This window comes from Vicugna pacos, chromosome 29, assembly GCF_048564905.1.
Source record: "Vicugna pacos chromosome 29, VicPac4, whole genome shotgun sequence".
NCBI classification, from domain to species: Eukaryota; Metazoa; Chordata; class Mammalia; order Artiodactyla; family Camelidae; genus Vicugna; species Vicugna pacos.
The window spans coordinates 24,002,189-24,016,752 of NC_133015.1; the positions used below are offsets into that span (position 1 = coordinate 24,002,189).

Genomic DNA, 14,564 nt, shown 5'->3' on the forward strand with positions numbered 1-14,564 from the left:
ACTAAAAAGACCCAGCACCGAAACTCAGATGGAGAGTTTTAGTCAGACAGCCACATCGGTGAGTCACGAAACAAGCTACAAATACAGACAAGACTACAACAGCAGGAGCAGAAGTAAACACAAATGATGAGAGTTCTCGGAGTGCTGTTAAATAACAAAAAATCAATGGGCAAACCTTAAAGACCCAACTGGCTTTACTGAAGGGCTCGTGATTCAGGCAGCGCCCCACGCAGCAAGCGGGGGGGGGGGGCCCACAGGCAAGACAAGGACGTCATAAACGAGCAAGCACAAGCAGAGATCTCAGGGTACACCATCTCTCCTTGGGGACAAGAGGGTCTTGTTACGTGGGTTCCCTCATCTTCCTTGGGGCCGGAGAGGGCCCGTGGGACAGATACCTCACTGGTGCTGACCAGAAAGCCCCTGGCCGACCAGTGAAGGCTGCACCTCCCAGGGAGGTAGAACCTCAGTTAGGCTAGGTACTGAGCCCCGGTTTGGTGACACGGTCTAGCATAAGTGCCTCCACTTTGAGCCTGTGGTCTTCTCTTTAACAACGCCAAAATAAAAGTGAAACATCAATACCGTTTAAATGGCAGAACCATCGGGAGGTGGCCAGAGTCCTCCGGCCCTCCGTTAATCGCAGGTCTGCCGGCACACAGCAAGTGTCCACACGGCACCCACGGGAGGGGCCCTCGCGGACCTCGATATCCCATGACAGTGCGTGGGGGGGGGCCCAACCAAGGGGCCAATCCCAGCGAGACACCAGGAGGGCTCATCTGAACTGTGCCTGGTGGATCAGAGCATTCAATGTAGAACAGAAGCTCTTTGACCCTGGCCAACCTCTTCATAACTACACCAAAAGCATCATTAGGTCATTTACGGGGGTCAGTCTTAAGCAAAGACGCGCTACTACTGTGTGCCTGCCTGATCACCTGTTTTCTTGTGTGAACTTAGGGGTTGAGGGTGTCATTACGAGTGGAAGAGAGCTGGGACAGCCTTTCCCACACAAGAGACACCACACACATTAGCCCACCTCCCCTCCTGCCTTTCCTTGCTGATCCTGTTACAAAATCAGGAAATTCATCTTTGGCCAGAGTAGTGGCACATTTTCCTGTGATTTACAGAGTACTCAGGAGGTGCTGGCTTCCTGGAAAGGCTCTTCAAAGTTGCAAATCTTTTGGCAACAACTTTCCAATGCAGTATTTTTTTTTAACAGGCTTTGAACTTTTTTAATGCTATTTAAAGCATTTTAATGCTTTGAATTTTTAACAGAAATATCAAAAAGCTAGAGACTTCTACAGAATGTTTGAGCCCCTGATTTTAGGAGGCAGATGGACAGAAGTCACTGACCTTTAGGTATGCCCTAAGCCAGGAAGATCTCTAAAATTTTACCCTAAGCTGAAGATTTTTACTGATATTTATTAAAAAAAAAAAAGCATCTCCGAGTTCACCCCAACGACACAGCGTAAACCAGGCCCCTTCAAACAAGAGCAGACGAACAGGGCACTAGCAGGCGAGCTAGCTGGGTCATCACGGGCGCCCCTCAGCCCGCAGGAGGACGACGGGCTATAGATGAATGTGTAAAAGCTGTTACTCTATTGCCCTCCACGCCCCTCCTACGTCTCAAGATGTTAAAGAAGAACTCCTAATATTTAGAACTTAAAACTGCTTCCTTGCTCAAGGAACAGGGTTTCCACTGGCGGAAATTCAGGCACCAAAGGAAGCAGTGAAGGAAATATTGCTGAGCTGGGACTTTCCAGAGCCTTGGTTTTCAAACTGCAGCTCGTGGACCAGCTCATCATTAACAGCTGGGTGCTTATTAGAAACAGACACGCAGGTCCCCCCACAGCCCACCTGAACGGGAATCTGCTTTCCAGCGCAATCCCAGCTGACCTGTACCCACGTTACATTTCAGAAGCAGCGTCTGAAGGGGGAACAGCCCTCTCTAACCTCATACCAAGCATTCAGCTGCCCTCCCCACTTACTAAAAACACCGGTCAAAGGGGGCCCCTTACATAACATCCAGTTTCCAGAATGTTCATAGGTTAAAACCGAAAAACAAAGCACTCAGCAAGTACCATTCTCATATCTGTTACTGGCAAGTGTCTCAAACATTTGCTGAGAAAAACACGAGCAGATGCTTACCGTTCCATCACACTGGCCATCCTCAATCCTCAGAAACATTTGTGCATTTTTCACACTTTCCAACATGCAAATCCCAGAGCTGATTTTATGCACTTTCCAATAGGATTGTTCAGACAGTTTTCCCAAGCCAGTGCAGCTCCCATCCGGCTGCAGACACAGGGCCTGGCACGGGCTAGTAGCGAGCAGAACCACAGCGCCGGGCAGGAACACACCCTTCGGGGCAACAAACACAGCGGAGAGGCAGTGAACGACCAGCTCCTGTTTTGCTAGAGAGGGGTGGTAATAAAGCTCCTTCTCCTGCAGAAGTTGCAGGGACCAGGATCGTACCAGGAGCTTGGTGGGAAAGAATGAGCAAAAAAAGGAAATAAATAATTTAACTGCTGTGCAAAGCTAAACAAAACTAAAGAAGCTTGTCTGGTTGACTCATTACAATTTACATTCGTCACTGTTCACTGAGAGTGTACGAATCAGCACCAGATCCTACACGGAGATTCAAAAAGATGAAAAACCACAAACATTCTTCTTAGGAAATTTACTATCACTCTAAACAAACAGCTTTAATGCTAATACAAAGGAGAATAAAAACAGCATGCTATAAGAGTGCCTGAATTTTGAGATGTAACCTATGAGTATTAGTGTGCATATAGGAATAAGTGAACGAATGAATGGAGGATTGAAACGAGGCATCAAATATCACTAAGGCACGTTTAAGTAAATCCCACGTCATCAATAGCTTAAGAGGAAGATATAAAGAGTTCTTGAAAGTTAATTAGAAACGTACTAACCCTGAAGAGAAATGAATAAAAGACACAAATACACAAGTCACAAAATATAAATGATGAATGAACGTAAGGAAAAGCAATCTCTACTAGTAACAAAAAAATAATAAACCCAAAATAGATGTCTATTCCTCTAGAAAACTGTCAGTTTCTTCTAATGACCATACTCAACACCAAGGTTAATGAGACCGAGACTTTCCTCCCCTGTCGAAGGGAGCTGGGGAGTAAAGACTGCAGTTTTACCCAGAGAGGTCTGGCCTTTGCCCTGGGCTTCTGAGGGGTCATCTCTAAACCCTCAGAATGCCTTGCCTAATAGAAGTACTTCTGTTTGCCTGAGGGCCTTGGGCCAGCCAGAGAGTAAAACTTTGCATAACAAGGTGTCAGCTGACCTCCGGAGTGGCTGGAGACTGAGACTGGCCACTTGGACTCCGCACAGGATGGAACCCCAGGAGAGCTTGGGCACCAAGGCTCCCTGTTGGCAATACTCCATGCACACTGTCACATATCAACGCTGAGAATGCAACACTGTCCTGACTCCATAGAAGAGGACAACTACAGTGTCCACGTTTGGTACTTTTCCTAGACTCTGCCCTCTGCATCTCCTCCCTTAGCTACTTTTAATCTGCATCCTTCCTCTGTAATAAGCCATAACCACGAATGTAACAGCACTGACTGAGTTCTGAGTCATTCTAGTCAATTACCAAAACTTGATGGTGGTCTCAAGGAGGACCTTTGAAATCTGAAGTTAGTGTCAGAAGTGAAGGTGGTCATGTCAGCTGTTCCCTCACATTTGGCTTGACTTTCCCAGGATTAAATGTTGGTACATTGCTGGAAAGAAATTTGTCAGTATGTTCCCAGAGTCTTAAACATTTCATATTCTAACCCTTAAATTCAATGTTGAGTTATCCAAGCTAAGAAAATAATAAAATATGTTGTCAAAGGCATAAATCAAAGTATATTTTGTAGTAACACATGCAGAGGTGGTAAAATAAAGACATTAAGAGTAAATACCCAGTGATACACAAATATATATATATTCCTAATGTTTGACTATTACGTGACCATTAAAACCTATGTTGTTTGGGGAGAAGTAAGTGTGATAAAGGGCCTGTTACACAGTATGCACAAAAAGTTTTGAAGACAAATTGGCTTTGATTTGATTCATGATCCATCACTTACTAGCCAGGCTTTACCGTCCAGAGTCTTAACTTCCCTGAAAATACTGTCTTCACGTTGAAAACACAGATAACAATATCTGTAAATATTCTTATGACGCTTAAGTTTAGTCTTGTACGTGGTGAAGGTCTCAGTAAAGTGCCTGGCACAAAACAGGCAATCTCATACATGACAGCTATTATATTAATATCATAATATTGTTTAAAAAATAAATTCACAAACGCTCTGTAAAGAAAGAAGCATAACCATTATGAAATGATCACACGTGTATGACACTCCAAAGGGTATAAATACTGTTAGAGACAATTAAATATGTATATATATTTATTTGACTCTCAAACCTAAGTCTCTAACTTTTTGTTTAAAATCCGCACAGCACATTGTAATTGACTGTACCTCAACAACAAAAAATAGTAATAAATAAAATAAAATAAAATCCCCACAGCCATAGCTCTACCCTCCAAAGTCAACTGCACACAGGGTGTTACCCCCGCCAGTTTCCCTGCTGCAAGGCTGTGGTCCCTACTGCCTTTCAAAGTCTGGGCGAACAGAAGGACAACAGGGATCCGCGCCACCTGGTGGGAAGGGATCCGATGACTCTACCACGACTCAGTTCAAGAGCAGAAGGAACTACACGTGTGGCAACGCAACGACTTTCCTCCACGTTACCTTGACAAGAACCACAAACTCTCCTGAGAGGTCCGCATAGCCTGCTGATGACTCATCCGCTATTTTGCCGCGACGATCAAAGGTAATCGTGTGACCAGGAACCAGCACTGACTCAAGAAGGGCACAGCGGTTGGGCTGATAAAGCACCCGCATCTCAGTGGAGGCTCCACCACTGGCCTAAAAGAACAAGGGGAGACAAAGCAAAACAGAGCCCCTGAACTGGCACCAGGAAGGCACGAAGTTCAGAATGCGTGGGCGCGGAACGTGTGCGGCGGTCCCCGCGCCCCGCAGAGCCGGCGCTGCCGTGCGTTTGCCAGTCAGTGCTCGTGTTCCCAGCCTCATCTCCAGCGTCTTGCTCCGAGGCCCTTCTCTAGATTTCTCAGAAGCCGTGTAGGGTGTCTGTAAGAACGGAAGTAACTCCAGCAGCAGGGTGGGTAATTTCATGAAGTGTTGATGTATCTTATCGTTACTTATTTTTCATTTCTTCATTTGTGTCTTCCTAACTCAAGACTCTTTGGGACTAAAAGATGAAATTAACAGATGTGCATTCCTAGATTTTGCCTGCAAAAAGCTAAACAAATCAAGATGGTCATGCTACAGGGAGACACCTCTGGTCTGAGATACTCTTTGAAGTCTTGCCTGTTGCCCCTCAGTGTCCCAGGGAGGCATTTGGGCCCGAAAGTAAGGACTTATTGGTGCCCTTGGAAGACCTGATCCATGACACTAAGGCTACCAACTGCAGGGAAGGCTCCCTGTGTCCGTCCTTCAGGTGAGCCACAGAGCTGTCCACCTGTCGGAAGCCACCCAGTGTGTGACGGGTACCTCAGCAGTGACCAGCGTGGACTGAAGCCAAGGGTGGTGTCACCAGACACTCTGAGACCCCGTGTCCGGTAACAAGATGAATCTCAAATACAAATACAGTTTGATCATCTTATAAAAATGCCTCATGCAAAAATACTTTATGTATGGATACAACTGACATATGGCGAAAAGAAGAATTACTACATACCATTCCAGTGACAGAGCCATTTTCAAGAGCCAGAGAAAGATGCCTCATTTCATGACTTTGGAAAATGCATATATTTCCTTTGTTGAAAATAACATCAAAGAGACCTATAAAATGTTTTCAGTATTAGCAAGTAATTCATGCTTTTAAAGCTTTTTTTTAATTCAATTATACGTTGAAACCCCCTCATAGGACATTTTATGATACCTCTCAGTTCAATGTTTTTAATTAGTCAAAAGGCAGCGTGCCAGTGCCGCCGATAACTCACATGTTGCTTGGCAAGTTGGTAGGGCTCTCGTGGAAAGTCTCTGATGCCTCCCTGTGCTAACCAGTGTGCTCAGTGAGCCCCGAGACACCACCCCGCCCCCACAAAAACCTCAACGGAGCTGTCTCCAGGAGGATAAATTATCCTAGTGTAAAAACCACTTCCATTCTATAAATCTCAGAGACTTGGGGTAAAATAAATTGCTGCATTAAAAAATTAAATACATATTATTTGGGCATTGGTGACCAGTTTGTGTAGTTGTGATGAAGATTATGTCATCGTGTATTTGATTGTTTTCAGCTTTCAGTTTACTCCTACGTGCCGTTTTATCTCGAAGCGTAAGCTTCCCGAGGGCACAGATTTTTGTGTACTCTGTATGCAGCTATATACCAGCACTTAGAACACTGCCTCGAACATAGCAGGTGCTCAAGAAATATTCTTTAGGAAAAGACTGCTATTTAGATCCCCAAATACAAATATTGCACGATCTCACTTATATATGAAATCTAAAAAACAAAACCAAATAAAAACAGACTCATAAACGCAGAGAACAAAGGGTGCTTGCCAGGAGGGGGGGGGGGGAGAGGGGCAGGCAAAACAAGTGAGGGGAACTGAGAGGCACAAGCTTCCAGTTACAGTAACTAAATCACAGGGACGTAACTAATAGCATAGGAATACAGCCAATAACACTCTGATAACTTTATTTGGTGACAGACCGATTACTAGACTTATCATGTTTATCACTTCATAACATTTGCAAATGTCAAGTTATTATATACTGTACCTGAAACTAACATAATATTGTGTGTCAATTATATTTCAATTAAAGAAATAAAGGCAAGTTTTTTTTAATAAAGTAAAATACCTAGGAATTAATTTAACCAAGGAGGTGAAAGACCTGTATGCTGACAACTGAGAGACACACACAAAAAAATAGAAAGACATTTCACGCTGACGGATTGGAAGAATTAATATTTTTGGGAAATCTGGACAGCCACATGCAAAAGAATGAAACTATACCACTATCTTACACTATACACAAAAATCAACTCAAGATCAATTAAAAACTTGAGTATTAGACCTGAAACCATAAAATTTCTATAAGAAAACACAGGTGGTAACCCCACTCCTGGACACATATCCAGAGAAAACCCTTAATTTGAAAAAATACATGCACCCCAATGTTCACAGCAGCACTATTTACAACAGCCAAGACATGGAAGCAACCTAAGTGTCCATCAACAGATGACTGGACAAAGAAGCTGTGGTATATTTATACAATGGAATACTACTCAGCCATAAAAAAGAATGAAATAATGCCATTTGCAGCAACATGGATGGACCTAGAGATTATCATTTTAAGTGAAGGAAGTCAGACAGAGAAAGACAAATATCATATGATATCACTTATATGTGGAATCGTAAAAAATGATACAAATTCTATTTACAAACCAAAAGCAGACTCACAGACATAGAAAACAAACTATGGCTACCAAAGGGGAAAGAGCAGGGAGGGATAAATTAGGAGTTTGGGATGAGCAGATACAAATTAATATATATAAAACAGATAAAGTATAATGAAAAAGAATATGAAAAAGTATCTATATAACATATATATATGTATAACCGAATCACTATGCTGTACACTGGAAACTGACACAACATTGTCAATCAACTACTCACTCCAATAAAAAAAAGATGAACAACAAGGTCCTACTCTATAGTACAGAAAACCATGTTCAATATCTTATAATAAACTTTAATGGAAATGAATATGAGAAAGAATAAATATGTATGCATAACTGAATCATGCTGCTATACGTCAGAAACTACGATAAAATGAGAAAACTGTGTGAATCTGTATTTAGATGTCAGCGATGGGAAGTTTGTGAAACTGGCCCTGACACAAAGTTGCCATGAAGGGTTTAGAGCTAAAACTGAACTGCCCTGGTTGTCTGGTCCTTCCTTTCAGTCCTCGGATTCACACTCGAGACAGGAAGCCTGGCTTCCGAGTTTCACCGTCAGTGTCGCTGCAGTGCTGTTTTTAGTACCTCAGAGCTTATGATCATACAGTGAAGCTCCCTCTGGTATTTCAGAGATCTTCTCGTGCTGTGTATCTGCTTTTAGGCCCAGTATTGCCACGAAATGGTTCAGCAGCTCTCGGAGCGATGAGCTTTCTAACTAACCCTCTGAGTATGGAAACAGCAAAATCCACAACCAGCATGACAACTAAATAGAAGGACCGGCGCACGGTGAGAAAACGGCATTTTTTGTGGACTGAAAATTGTAAGCCGATACGTCTGAGAAATGTTCTTATAATATCTTCTTGAGAAGGTGTTCGCGGGTCAGCTTTGTTCATCGCAACACTGTCCAGGCATATGATGAAAACTGGCTCCTGAGTGTGAATTCAGGGACACTGCCCAGAATACCAGGAAACAATGCTGCGAATAATTAAGCTGTGAAGAATTATCACACATAAAAGACTTCTTGTCGTAAAACGTCAGTCACGCCGAGGAAGCCTGCGCAGACTCTCCCGCGCCGCCTGCTTTAGGACCGCTCACTCCGCTTTGTGTATCACAGGACCAGCGAACTGAGATGCTGGGAACTCTTAAGGGTAAAAAGCTGCTCCATCTTCTCCATGAACTGGTTAGTCTGGTCTACGGCGTCTCCATGCCTGCAGTGGCTGCTGGCTGCAGGTCAGACGTCAAGCTGGGGCCGTCTGAACCCCGGTTCTTTCCTGGGGAGCCTCTCTGCATAGTTCCCTGGGCTTCTTCACGGCATGAAGGCTGGCTTCCAAGAAGGACTAATCCAAGAAGTGCGGCAGCAGAGGCAGACCCTGGGGGCTACAGTGTTGCTGCGTCTGTATTCTGTCAGCCAAACACGGAGAAAGGGCGGACCCAGCGAGGGGTAAGGAAGTCACTCCACTTCCTGATGTGGGAGTGATAAGGTCCCTTTATCAATCAGCTTGCAGGATGGGTCTTAGGAGACAGTTCTCCCTACATTTGCCGTTCTCCTGTGTGGTCCAGGCTCTTGGAATAAAGGTATTTCCCAAATGTTTGTATAAGGGAGCATTCTAGCACAGTGAAGCTCAGCTATCTGTCTCTCTCTCTCTGTCTGTCTCTGTCTCTCTGTCTCTGTGTCTCTCTGTCTCTGTCTCTGTCTCTGTCTCTGTCTCTCTCTCCCCCTCTCAACATCCCAGAGGAGTAAAGGTGAAAACCTTCCCTTCCCTCCCCTGGAGAAGACCTGCTTACATTCCAGAATAATGACAGGTTCTCTCTGTCTCTTTTCTCACTGTCTCTGTATCTCTCTCTGTTTCCCTTTCGCTAGAAGGAAGAACGGGCAACGCCGTCTAAGATCAGAGTTCCCTAGTCTGGGGACTTCTCTCCTCTAAAATGCCCACCCGCACATGTAGGTACCGTCAGGCCCTCGCCTCGTGACGCCATGGGCCCGGACTTGGGGAACCACTGCAGGTTGTCGCTCTGGCTGCTGCGTCTGCTGTGAGAAAATATGACCTTGGTCCTTCACTCAGCACTCTGGGGTTTGCTGCAAGTAGGGTAAGAGTCAGCGCCTTCGCAGTCCCTGACTTGACAACGGGAGGTGCTTTGTGAGCACGTTTGGAGGCACAGCTCGCCAGGGTTAGCAAGGAGGAAGCGCAGCGGCGTTGGCAGCAGGGACCCCATAGCAGGACATGAAGAACTACTGCGACTGATCTAAGGAGACGGTGACCCCAACCTGGAGCCAGGAGGGAAGAGAAGCGTCTAAGGGACAGGCTCGCTTTGGGCAGAGGAGCTACGAAGACGTATTCTTAGACTCCCACGGGTTCTCACAGGGAGAGAGCTGGGTTGTCCCCGGGCTCCGACTATGAGGTGCAGGTTGCACTTCGAGGAGGTGCCGTACGTTACTGTCTCCAGCACATCCCCGGGGCTATTTGAGCAAAGTTGCTTCCGCAGCAGCAAATTTTGCTTAAACAGTGAAAGCCTAGACTTCAAGAGGAGTTGGAGGTTTGGGTTTGCAGGCAAAGGTCTCCCGTGATCTGCTCACTCCTTCTTCACTTACTGCGATGCTCACGGCTTCAGGGGCTGCTGACACCAAACAACACATAACCCAGTTCTCCCCGGCCCACTGTTTCCTCTGTGCTTTCATCATGACACCAGCTACAAACGACCATTATTAGACTTGTTGCATGTGTTCGTCTTCTTTATCAGATCGTGAATCTTTGGAATTCAGGGTAGCCACTTAGTTATTTCCGTGGCCCTCAAATTATTTAACGTGGTGTTTGGACATAACAGGTACTTGGTATTTAGAAGAACCAACTTCATTCCCTGAATGGCCACACATTCAAGAGCTACAACTGCTGCCTTCCATGAACGGCTTGCATTAATGGCCCACACTGTATTCAAGTAAGTAATACCGAACACAAGCTTCTTCCCGGTTTACTATCTGCGTAACTGCACTGTCTGCCCAGGTGTAAAGCCTGCAGTGTACTGGTGGCTTGGATTCATGCAGACAAAGAATTATCTGAACAGTCAAATACTGGTGCAAACCATCTGAAGAATAAGAAGCAAGACTTAAACGCGGTCTAGGAACGCGCTGCCTCCCGCTCCCGACCCCGGTGCAGCGCCGGGCACTCTGTCCGCGGACTCACTGTGTTTGTCTGACTTCTCTCCAGCTGCGTCAGCTGTGCCGTCCGGATGCAGGCGGACAAACCCTCCAGTCCGCCTGCTGTAGAACTGAAGAGTGTTTCCCTTCCTGAACTTCCAGCTCTCTGCAGCCCACTAAATAGAAAAACAAAACAAACGGAAAGAAACACCCCTCACTAAACATTATACACTGTTTTTAACACATCAAATGGCTGCTGGAACACTGTCTTGTACCCAATTATTTAAAGCCATAAGTAAAATCTTACCATTTCTTTTCTACTAACTTCTAGCTTCTGCCCTGAGGATAGGAAGGAAAAGAGAGGACCATTAATTTCAGCAGCGGCATGCTTCCCTCCCTCCGTACAAAACAGAATTTTCCAAGAAACGTGTGACACTCACGTGCATAGATGACAGCATTATCCCTGGCATACAGCTCTCTGACAATTTTGCCATCACCTTCCCCCTGATCCAGCCACCTGTGGAAAGAAGGTATACCAAGTAAATCTGAATTTATATTATATACTAACCACTGGCAACTAGCCAAGTCAGAAGTAATGGAAAGCGGGAATCAGGAAGAGCCATAGATGCCTAGTGGGTAAAAGCAGAGTAGAAAATGGAAAAGGAAATGCTTAAAATGATTCTGAGGGAGCAAGGGAGGCTGGAGAAGCTGCTATCGGGCAAGGATGCAACAGGCTGCTCCCTAACCCACAGTGAGCTGCCTGATCAGTGGGCCTGCCAAGCCCCTAGACTTTACACCCCACTGGACTAGTTATTTTATGCTGTCCTTTGGCTACCAACTACAGTCCAAACTACAGTAAGTTATTGCATAAGTGATTATTATTAGTGGTTCTGTGGGGAAAGAGGCAGGAGAGTGCTGAAAGAAAGAGCAGATCTATCGCTGCCATTGGGAAAATAATCCACCACTCAAGACCTAGTGACAGGGAGTGAGCAGTCACAGTTGTGAAAAGGCACGTGCAACATTTATTTTGTACAATTATTATTTTTGAAGCTAATTTGGGGCTCAGTCCCTAGAGAGTAAGTTTTCCTGCCAGAAACTTTCATCCTTCTTATTGAGATATAAAGAGAAATCATATTTTTTACCAAAAAATATTTAAATTTGCAACATCAGGAGTAATGATAAACATGATGGATGTCTTTCTAAATGGGAGAAGCAGCCCCTAAAAGTAGTGTTCAAAACAGGTTCCCAACAAAGCATCAGCGACTAGGAAGAACGAATAAACTACCCGTTGCTTCAAAACACAGGAACCTGAAACTAATGTGAAATGAACTTGGCCGACATAAAGCACATGCACAAACCTGTGGCAGAAAAAGCCGTATTCGCGGTTTGTGGTGGGGTCCTTGATCACAACGTCGTCGAGAAACCAGCCATTTCCTAAACACAAATTAAAGAAGGAAGAATGCAGCATGCGTATATACGGGCCAGGTATCACTTGAGGTTTTGAGAAACAGGTTCTGGCTTCCAAATGTGTCAAGGTCTTGTGCACCTTTAAGCTTTAGCTCTTCAAATAGAGCAAGACGTGAAAGCAGCACACTGTAAGAGGCATTTACAACCATTCCTGACACAGGTGACAAACGCACAGCGTCTTCCAGGACTTGGTGTTTTATGAGGCTGCTTCAGTGTGAGTTTCCACACAGGGGAAGGGGGACAGCTCTGATCTGCTCTTGGTTTCCTAAACTGCATTTCCCATCGTGGACCTAACATCTTCCGAAGAGCACACATCTGCTAAGTCAGCAACGCTGCATACCCCGGCAATACACACATGCTCGAAGGCAAACCGCCGCTCGGAACCCGGTCCAGGCCCACAGAATGGGCGGGTGCACGTGAAGATGATCATCTCTGTTTAAATGTTTAGTTTTATATTAATTTGTAAACTGGAGTTGGTTAAAATACAATTTAATTTCATTTATAGGTAAAATGGAGTATTTTCACTAGTCATCATGATTTTATCTGTACAAAGAGCCAGGGACAGGAAAAGGAAGCCAGCTGTCTGTCTGTCTCAGGATTTACCTTTAGATTAATTGTGTTTCCCTGTATTTCAGATTTTCTCTCCTCTGAGCCTGTGATTTCTCTGGACCAAAATTAGCGGGTATATCTATGCATTTCTCCCCATGTCTTTCCAATTCTCCGTCATTTCCTCACTTGTGATGCTTCACGTGATTTCGGCGTAACCAACGGTCTTTCTATAAAGAAACCACTGCAGCAGATCCTCCCCATTACAGTCTGGGATCTTCAGTAAAAATAAATCTCACAGCCGAGTGTTTCTGCCCAACCAACTGGACAGACCGGGGTGCAGTTTGGTTAAACAAAGTTCTACACTCCTTTAACTGCCAAGGCACCACCGACGCAAGCAGCTGGCGCCTAAACTAAACCTGTGCCAACAGCACACCTTCCTCTGTCTCAGCAAAGAGAACAAAAACACAGTGCGGCCGGAGCAGCGACACCAGCAACTGGATTAAACAGCCGCCTCGGGTCACTGGTAGATAAACCGCTGAGTAACAAACAGGTTCACTTAGTTCGAAAGGGGGGCAGAATCTACAAATCCAGCTCTCCTGGCTGGAACTTCCCCTTGCGTCTCACTGGCTTTCACACAGAGCCCGTCTGACAGCTCCGATGGGCACGGACTGCTCGCTGCTGATGTTGCCATACATTTTATGCTTTTCGTTCCTGCTCCAAATCAAAGCTTTCACAGCTCATATTTTCAATACAAGGAAAACAGCCTCCAGTTACTGTGCACTGATTTACCTTCTAATAACTTTACAAAATTCTCCTCTTTCATTCATTTTTCAGTTGATCTTCCTTGCATTTTAACAGACACTTCTATCACCTGTAGGCAATAATTTTACCTCTTCTTTCCAAAATTATAACCCTGTTTTCCAAGAAAAAAAATGTCCCATGAACCCAACTTAGCTGTTACATGTTCTTCCTTTACTATACATCCTGATTCACACCACACGCATTTACTTCAGAACACCTGCACGTACACTGACCAGCAAGGCTGAGCTAGAACTGTTCTGGAGAATGCAGGCGCCATGGGATACATCGTGCCAGCAACCGTGAAAGTCCTCAGAAGTAATAACAGGAATTCAATTTTATTTGAGTATGTAGGGTACGGCGAAATGAGAAATGTAACCGTCCAGTTAAAACTGGTTTGGGTTGGCTTGGGCGGCTGTAAGAAAATACCAGAGACCAGGGCAGCTTACAAACAACAGAAAATGACTTCTCCTGGTTCTGGTGATCAGGGTGCCAGCACGGCCGCCTCCTGGCGAGGGCCCCTTCCCGGGTCACGGCCAGCGCCCGTGCCATGTCCTCGCCAGGCGGGAGGGCCGGGGGGCCCTCTGGAGCCTCTTCGTTAGAGCACAGCTCCCGTTCCCGAGGGCTTCCCCCGACCCAGGACTGTGGCACCTCCCAGAGGCTCCAACTATGAATCCCACCGCACAGGGCTTTAGGCTCTCAACATGAAAGTCTGGGAGGACACAAACATTCAGACAAGAGACAATGCTTTTAAACAGATGTGGAAAAATTATCAAATACAATTATTTGCTTGAGTTCTCATTACAAATCATGATATGCTCAACAAAAAGACAGCTCCTTTAGAACACGTCCTCCGAGGTCCGGAAGAGTCCCTGGTCACCTCGGGGACATGTGAGAGAACAGTGCCAGAAGCACTAAGTCGTAGTTGCGTATTTGGTGCATTTTCAAGTTTGGTATCATTAAGTCTATCGAGAAGCTTTCCAGCTCCATAATCTGGAACACTCTGCAGGGCATCGGAAACATCTGCTTCCCGGACATCTCAGAGAAAGCGCTGATAAACCCAGGCGGAACCAGACGCTTCGGAAGGCGGTCAGCCTTCTGAAACCTGTATTGT

General features: G+C 45.3%; 1 protein-coding gene across 1 annotated transcript in view; it reads right to left on the bottom strand.

Moving 5' to 3' along the window:
* Positions 1-14,564, bottom strand: part of RP1 (RP1 axonemal microtubule associated) — a 147,113-nt gene that overhangs the window by 97,007 nt on the left and 35,542 nt on the right. Inside the window, exons 8-14 of the mRNA XM_072951969.1 lie at positions 11,995-12,070; positions 11,077-11,153; positions 10,944-10,975; positions 10,683-10,812; positions 5,776-5,879; positions 4,767-4,943; positions 2,143-2,355 (exon numbers count right to left, since the gene is read on the bottom strand). Coding sequence (XP_072808070.1) covers positions 2,143-2,355; positions 4,767-4,943; positions 5,776-5,879; positions 10,683-10,812; positions 10,944-10,975; positions 11,077-11,153; positions 11,995-12,070 — 809 coding nt within the window. The remainder of the gene's footprint in view (positions 1-2,142; positions 2,356-4,766; positions 4,944-5,775; positions 5,880-10,682; positions 10,813-10,943; positions 10,976-11,076; positions 11,154-11,994; positions 12,071-14,564) is intronic.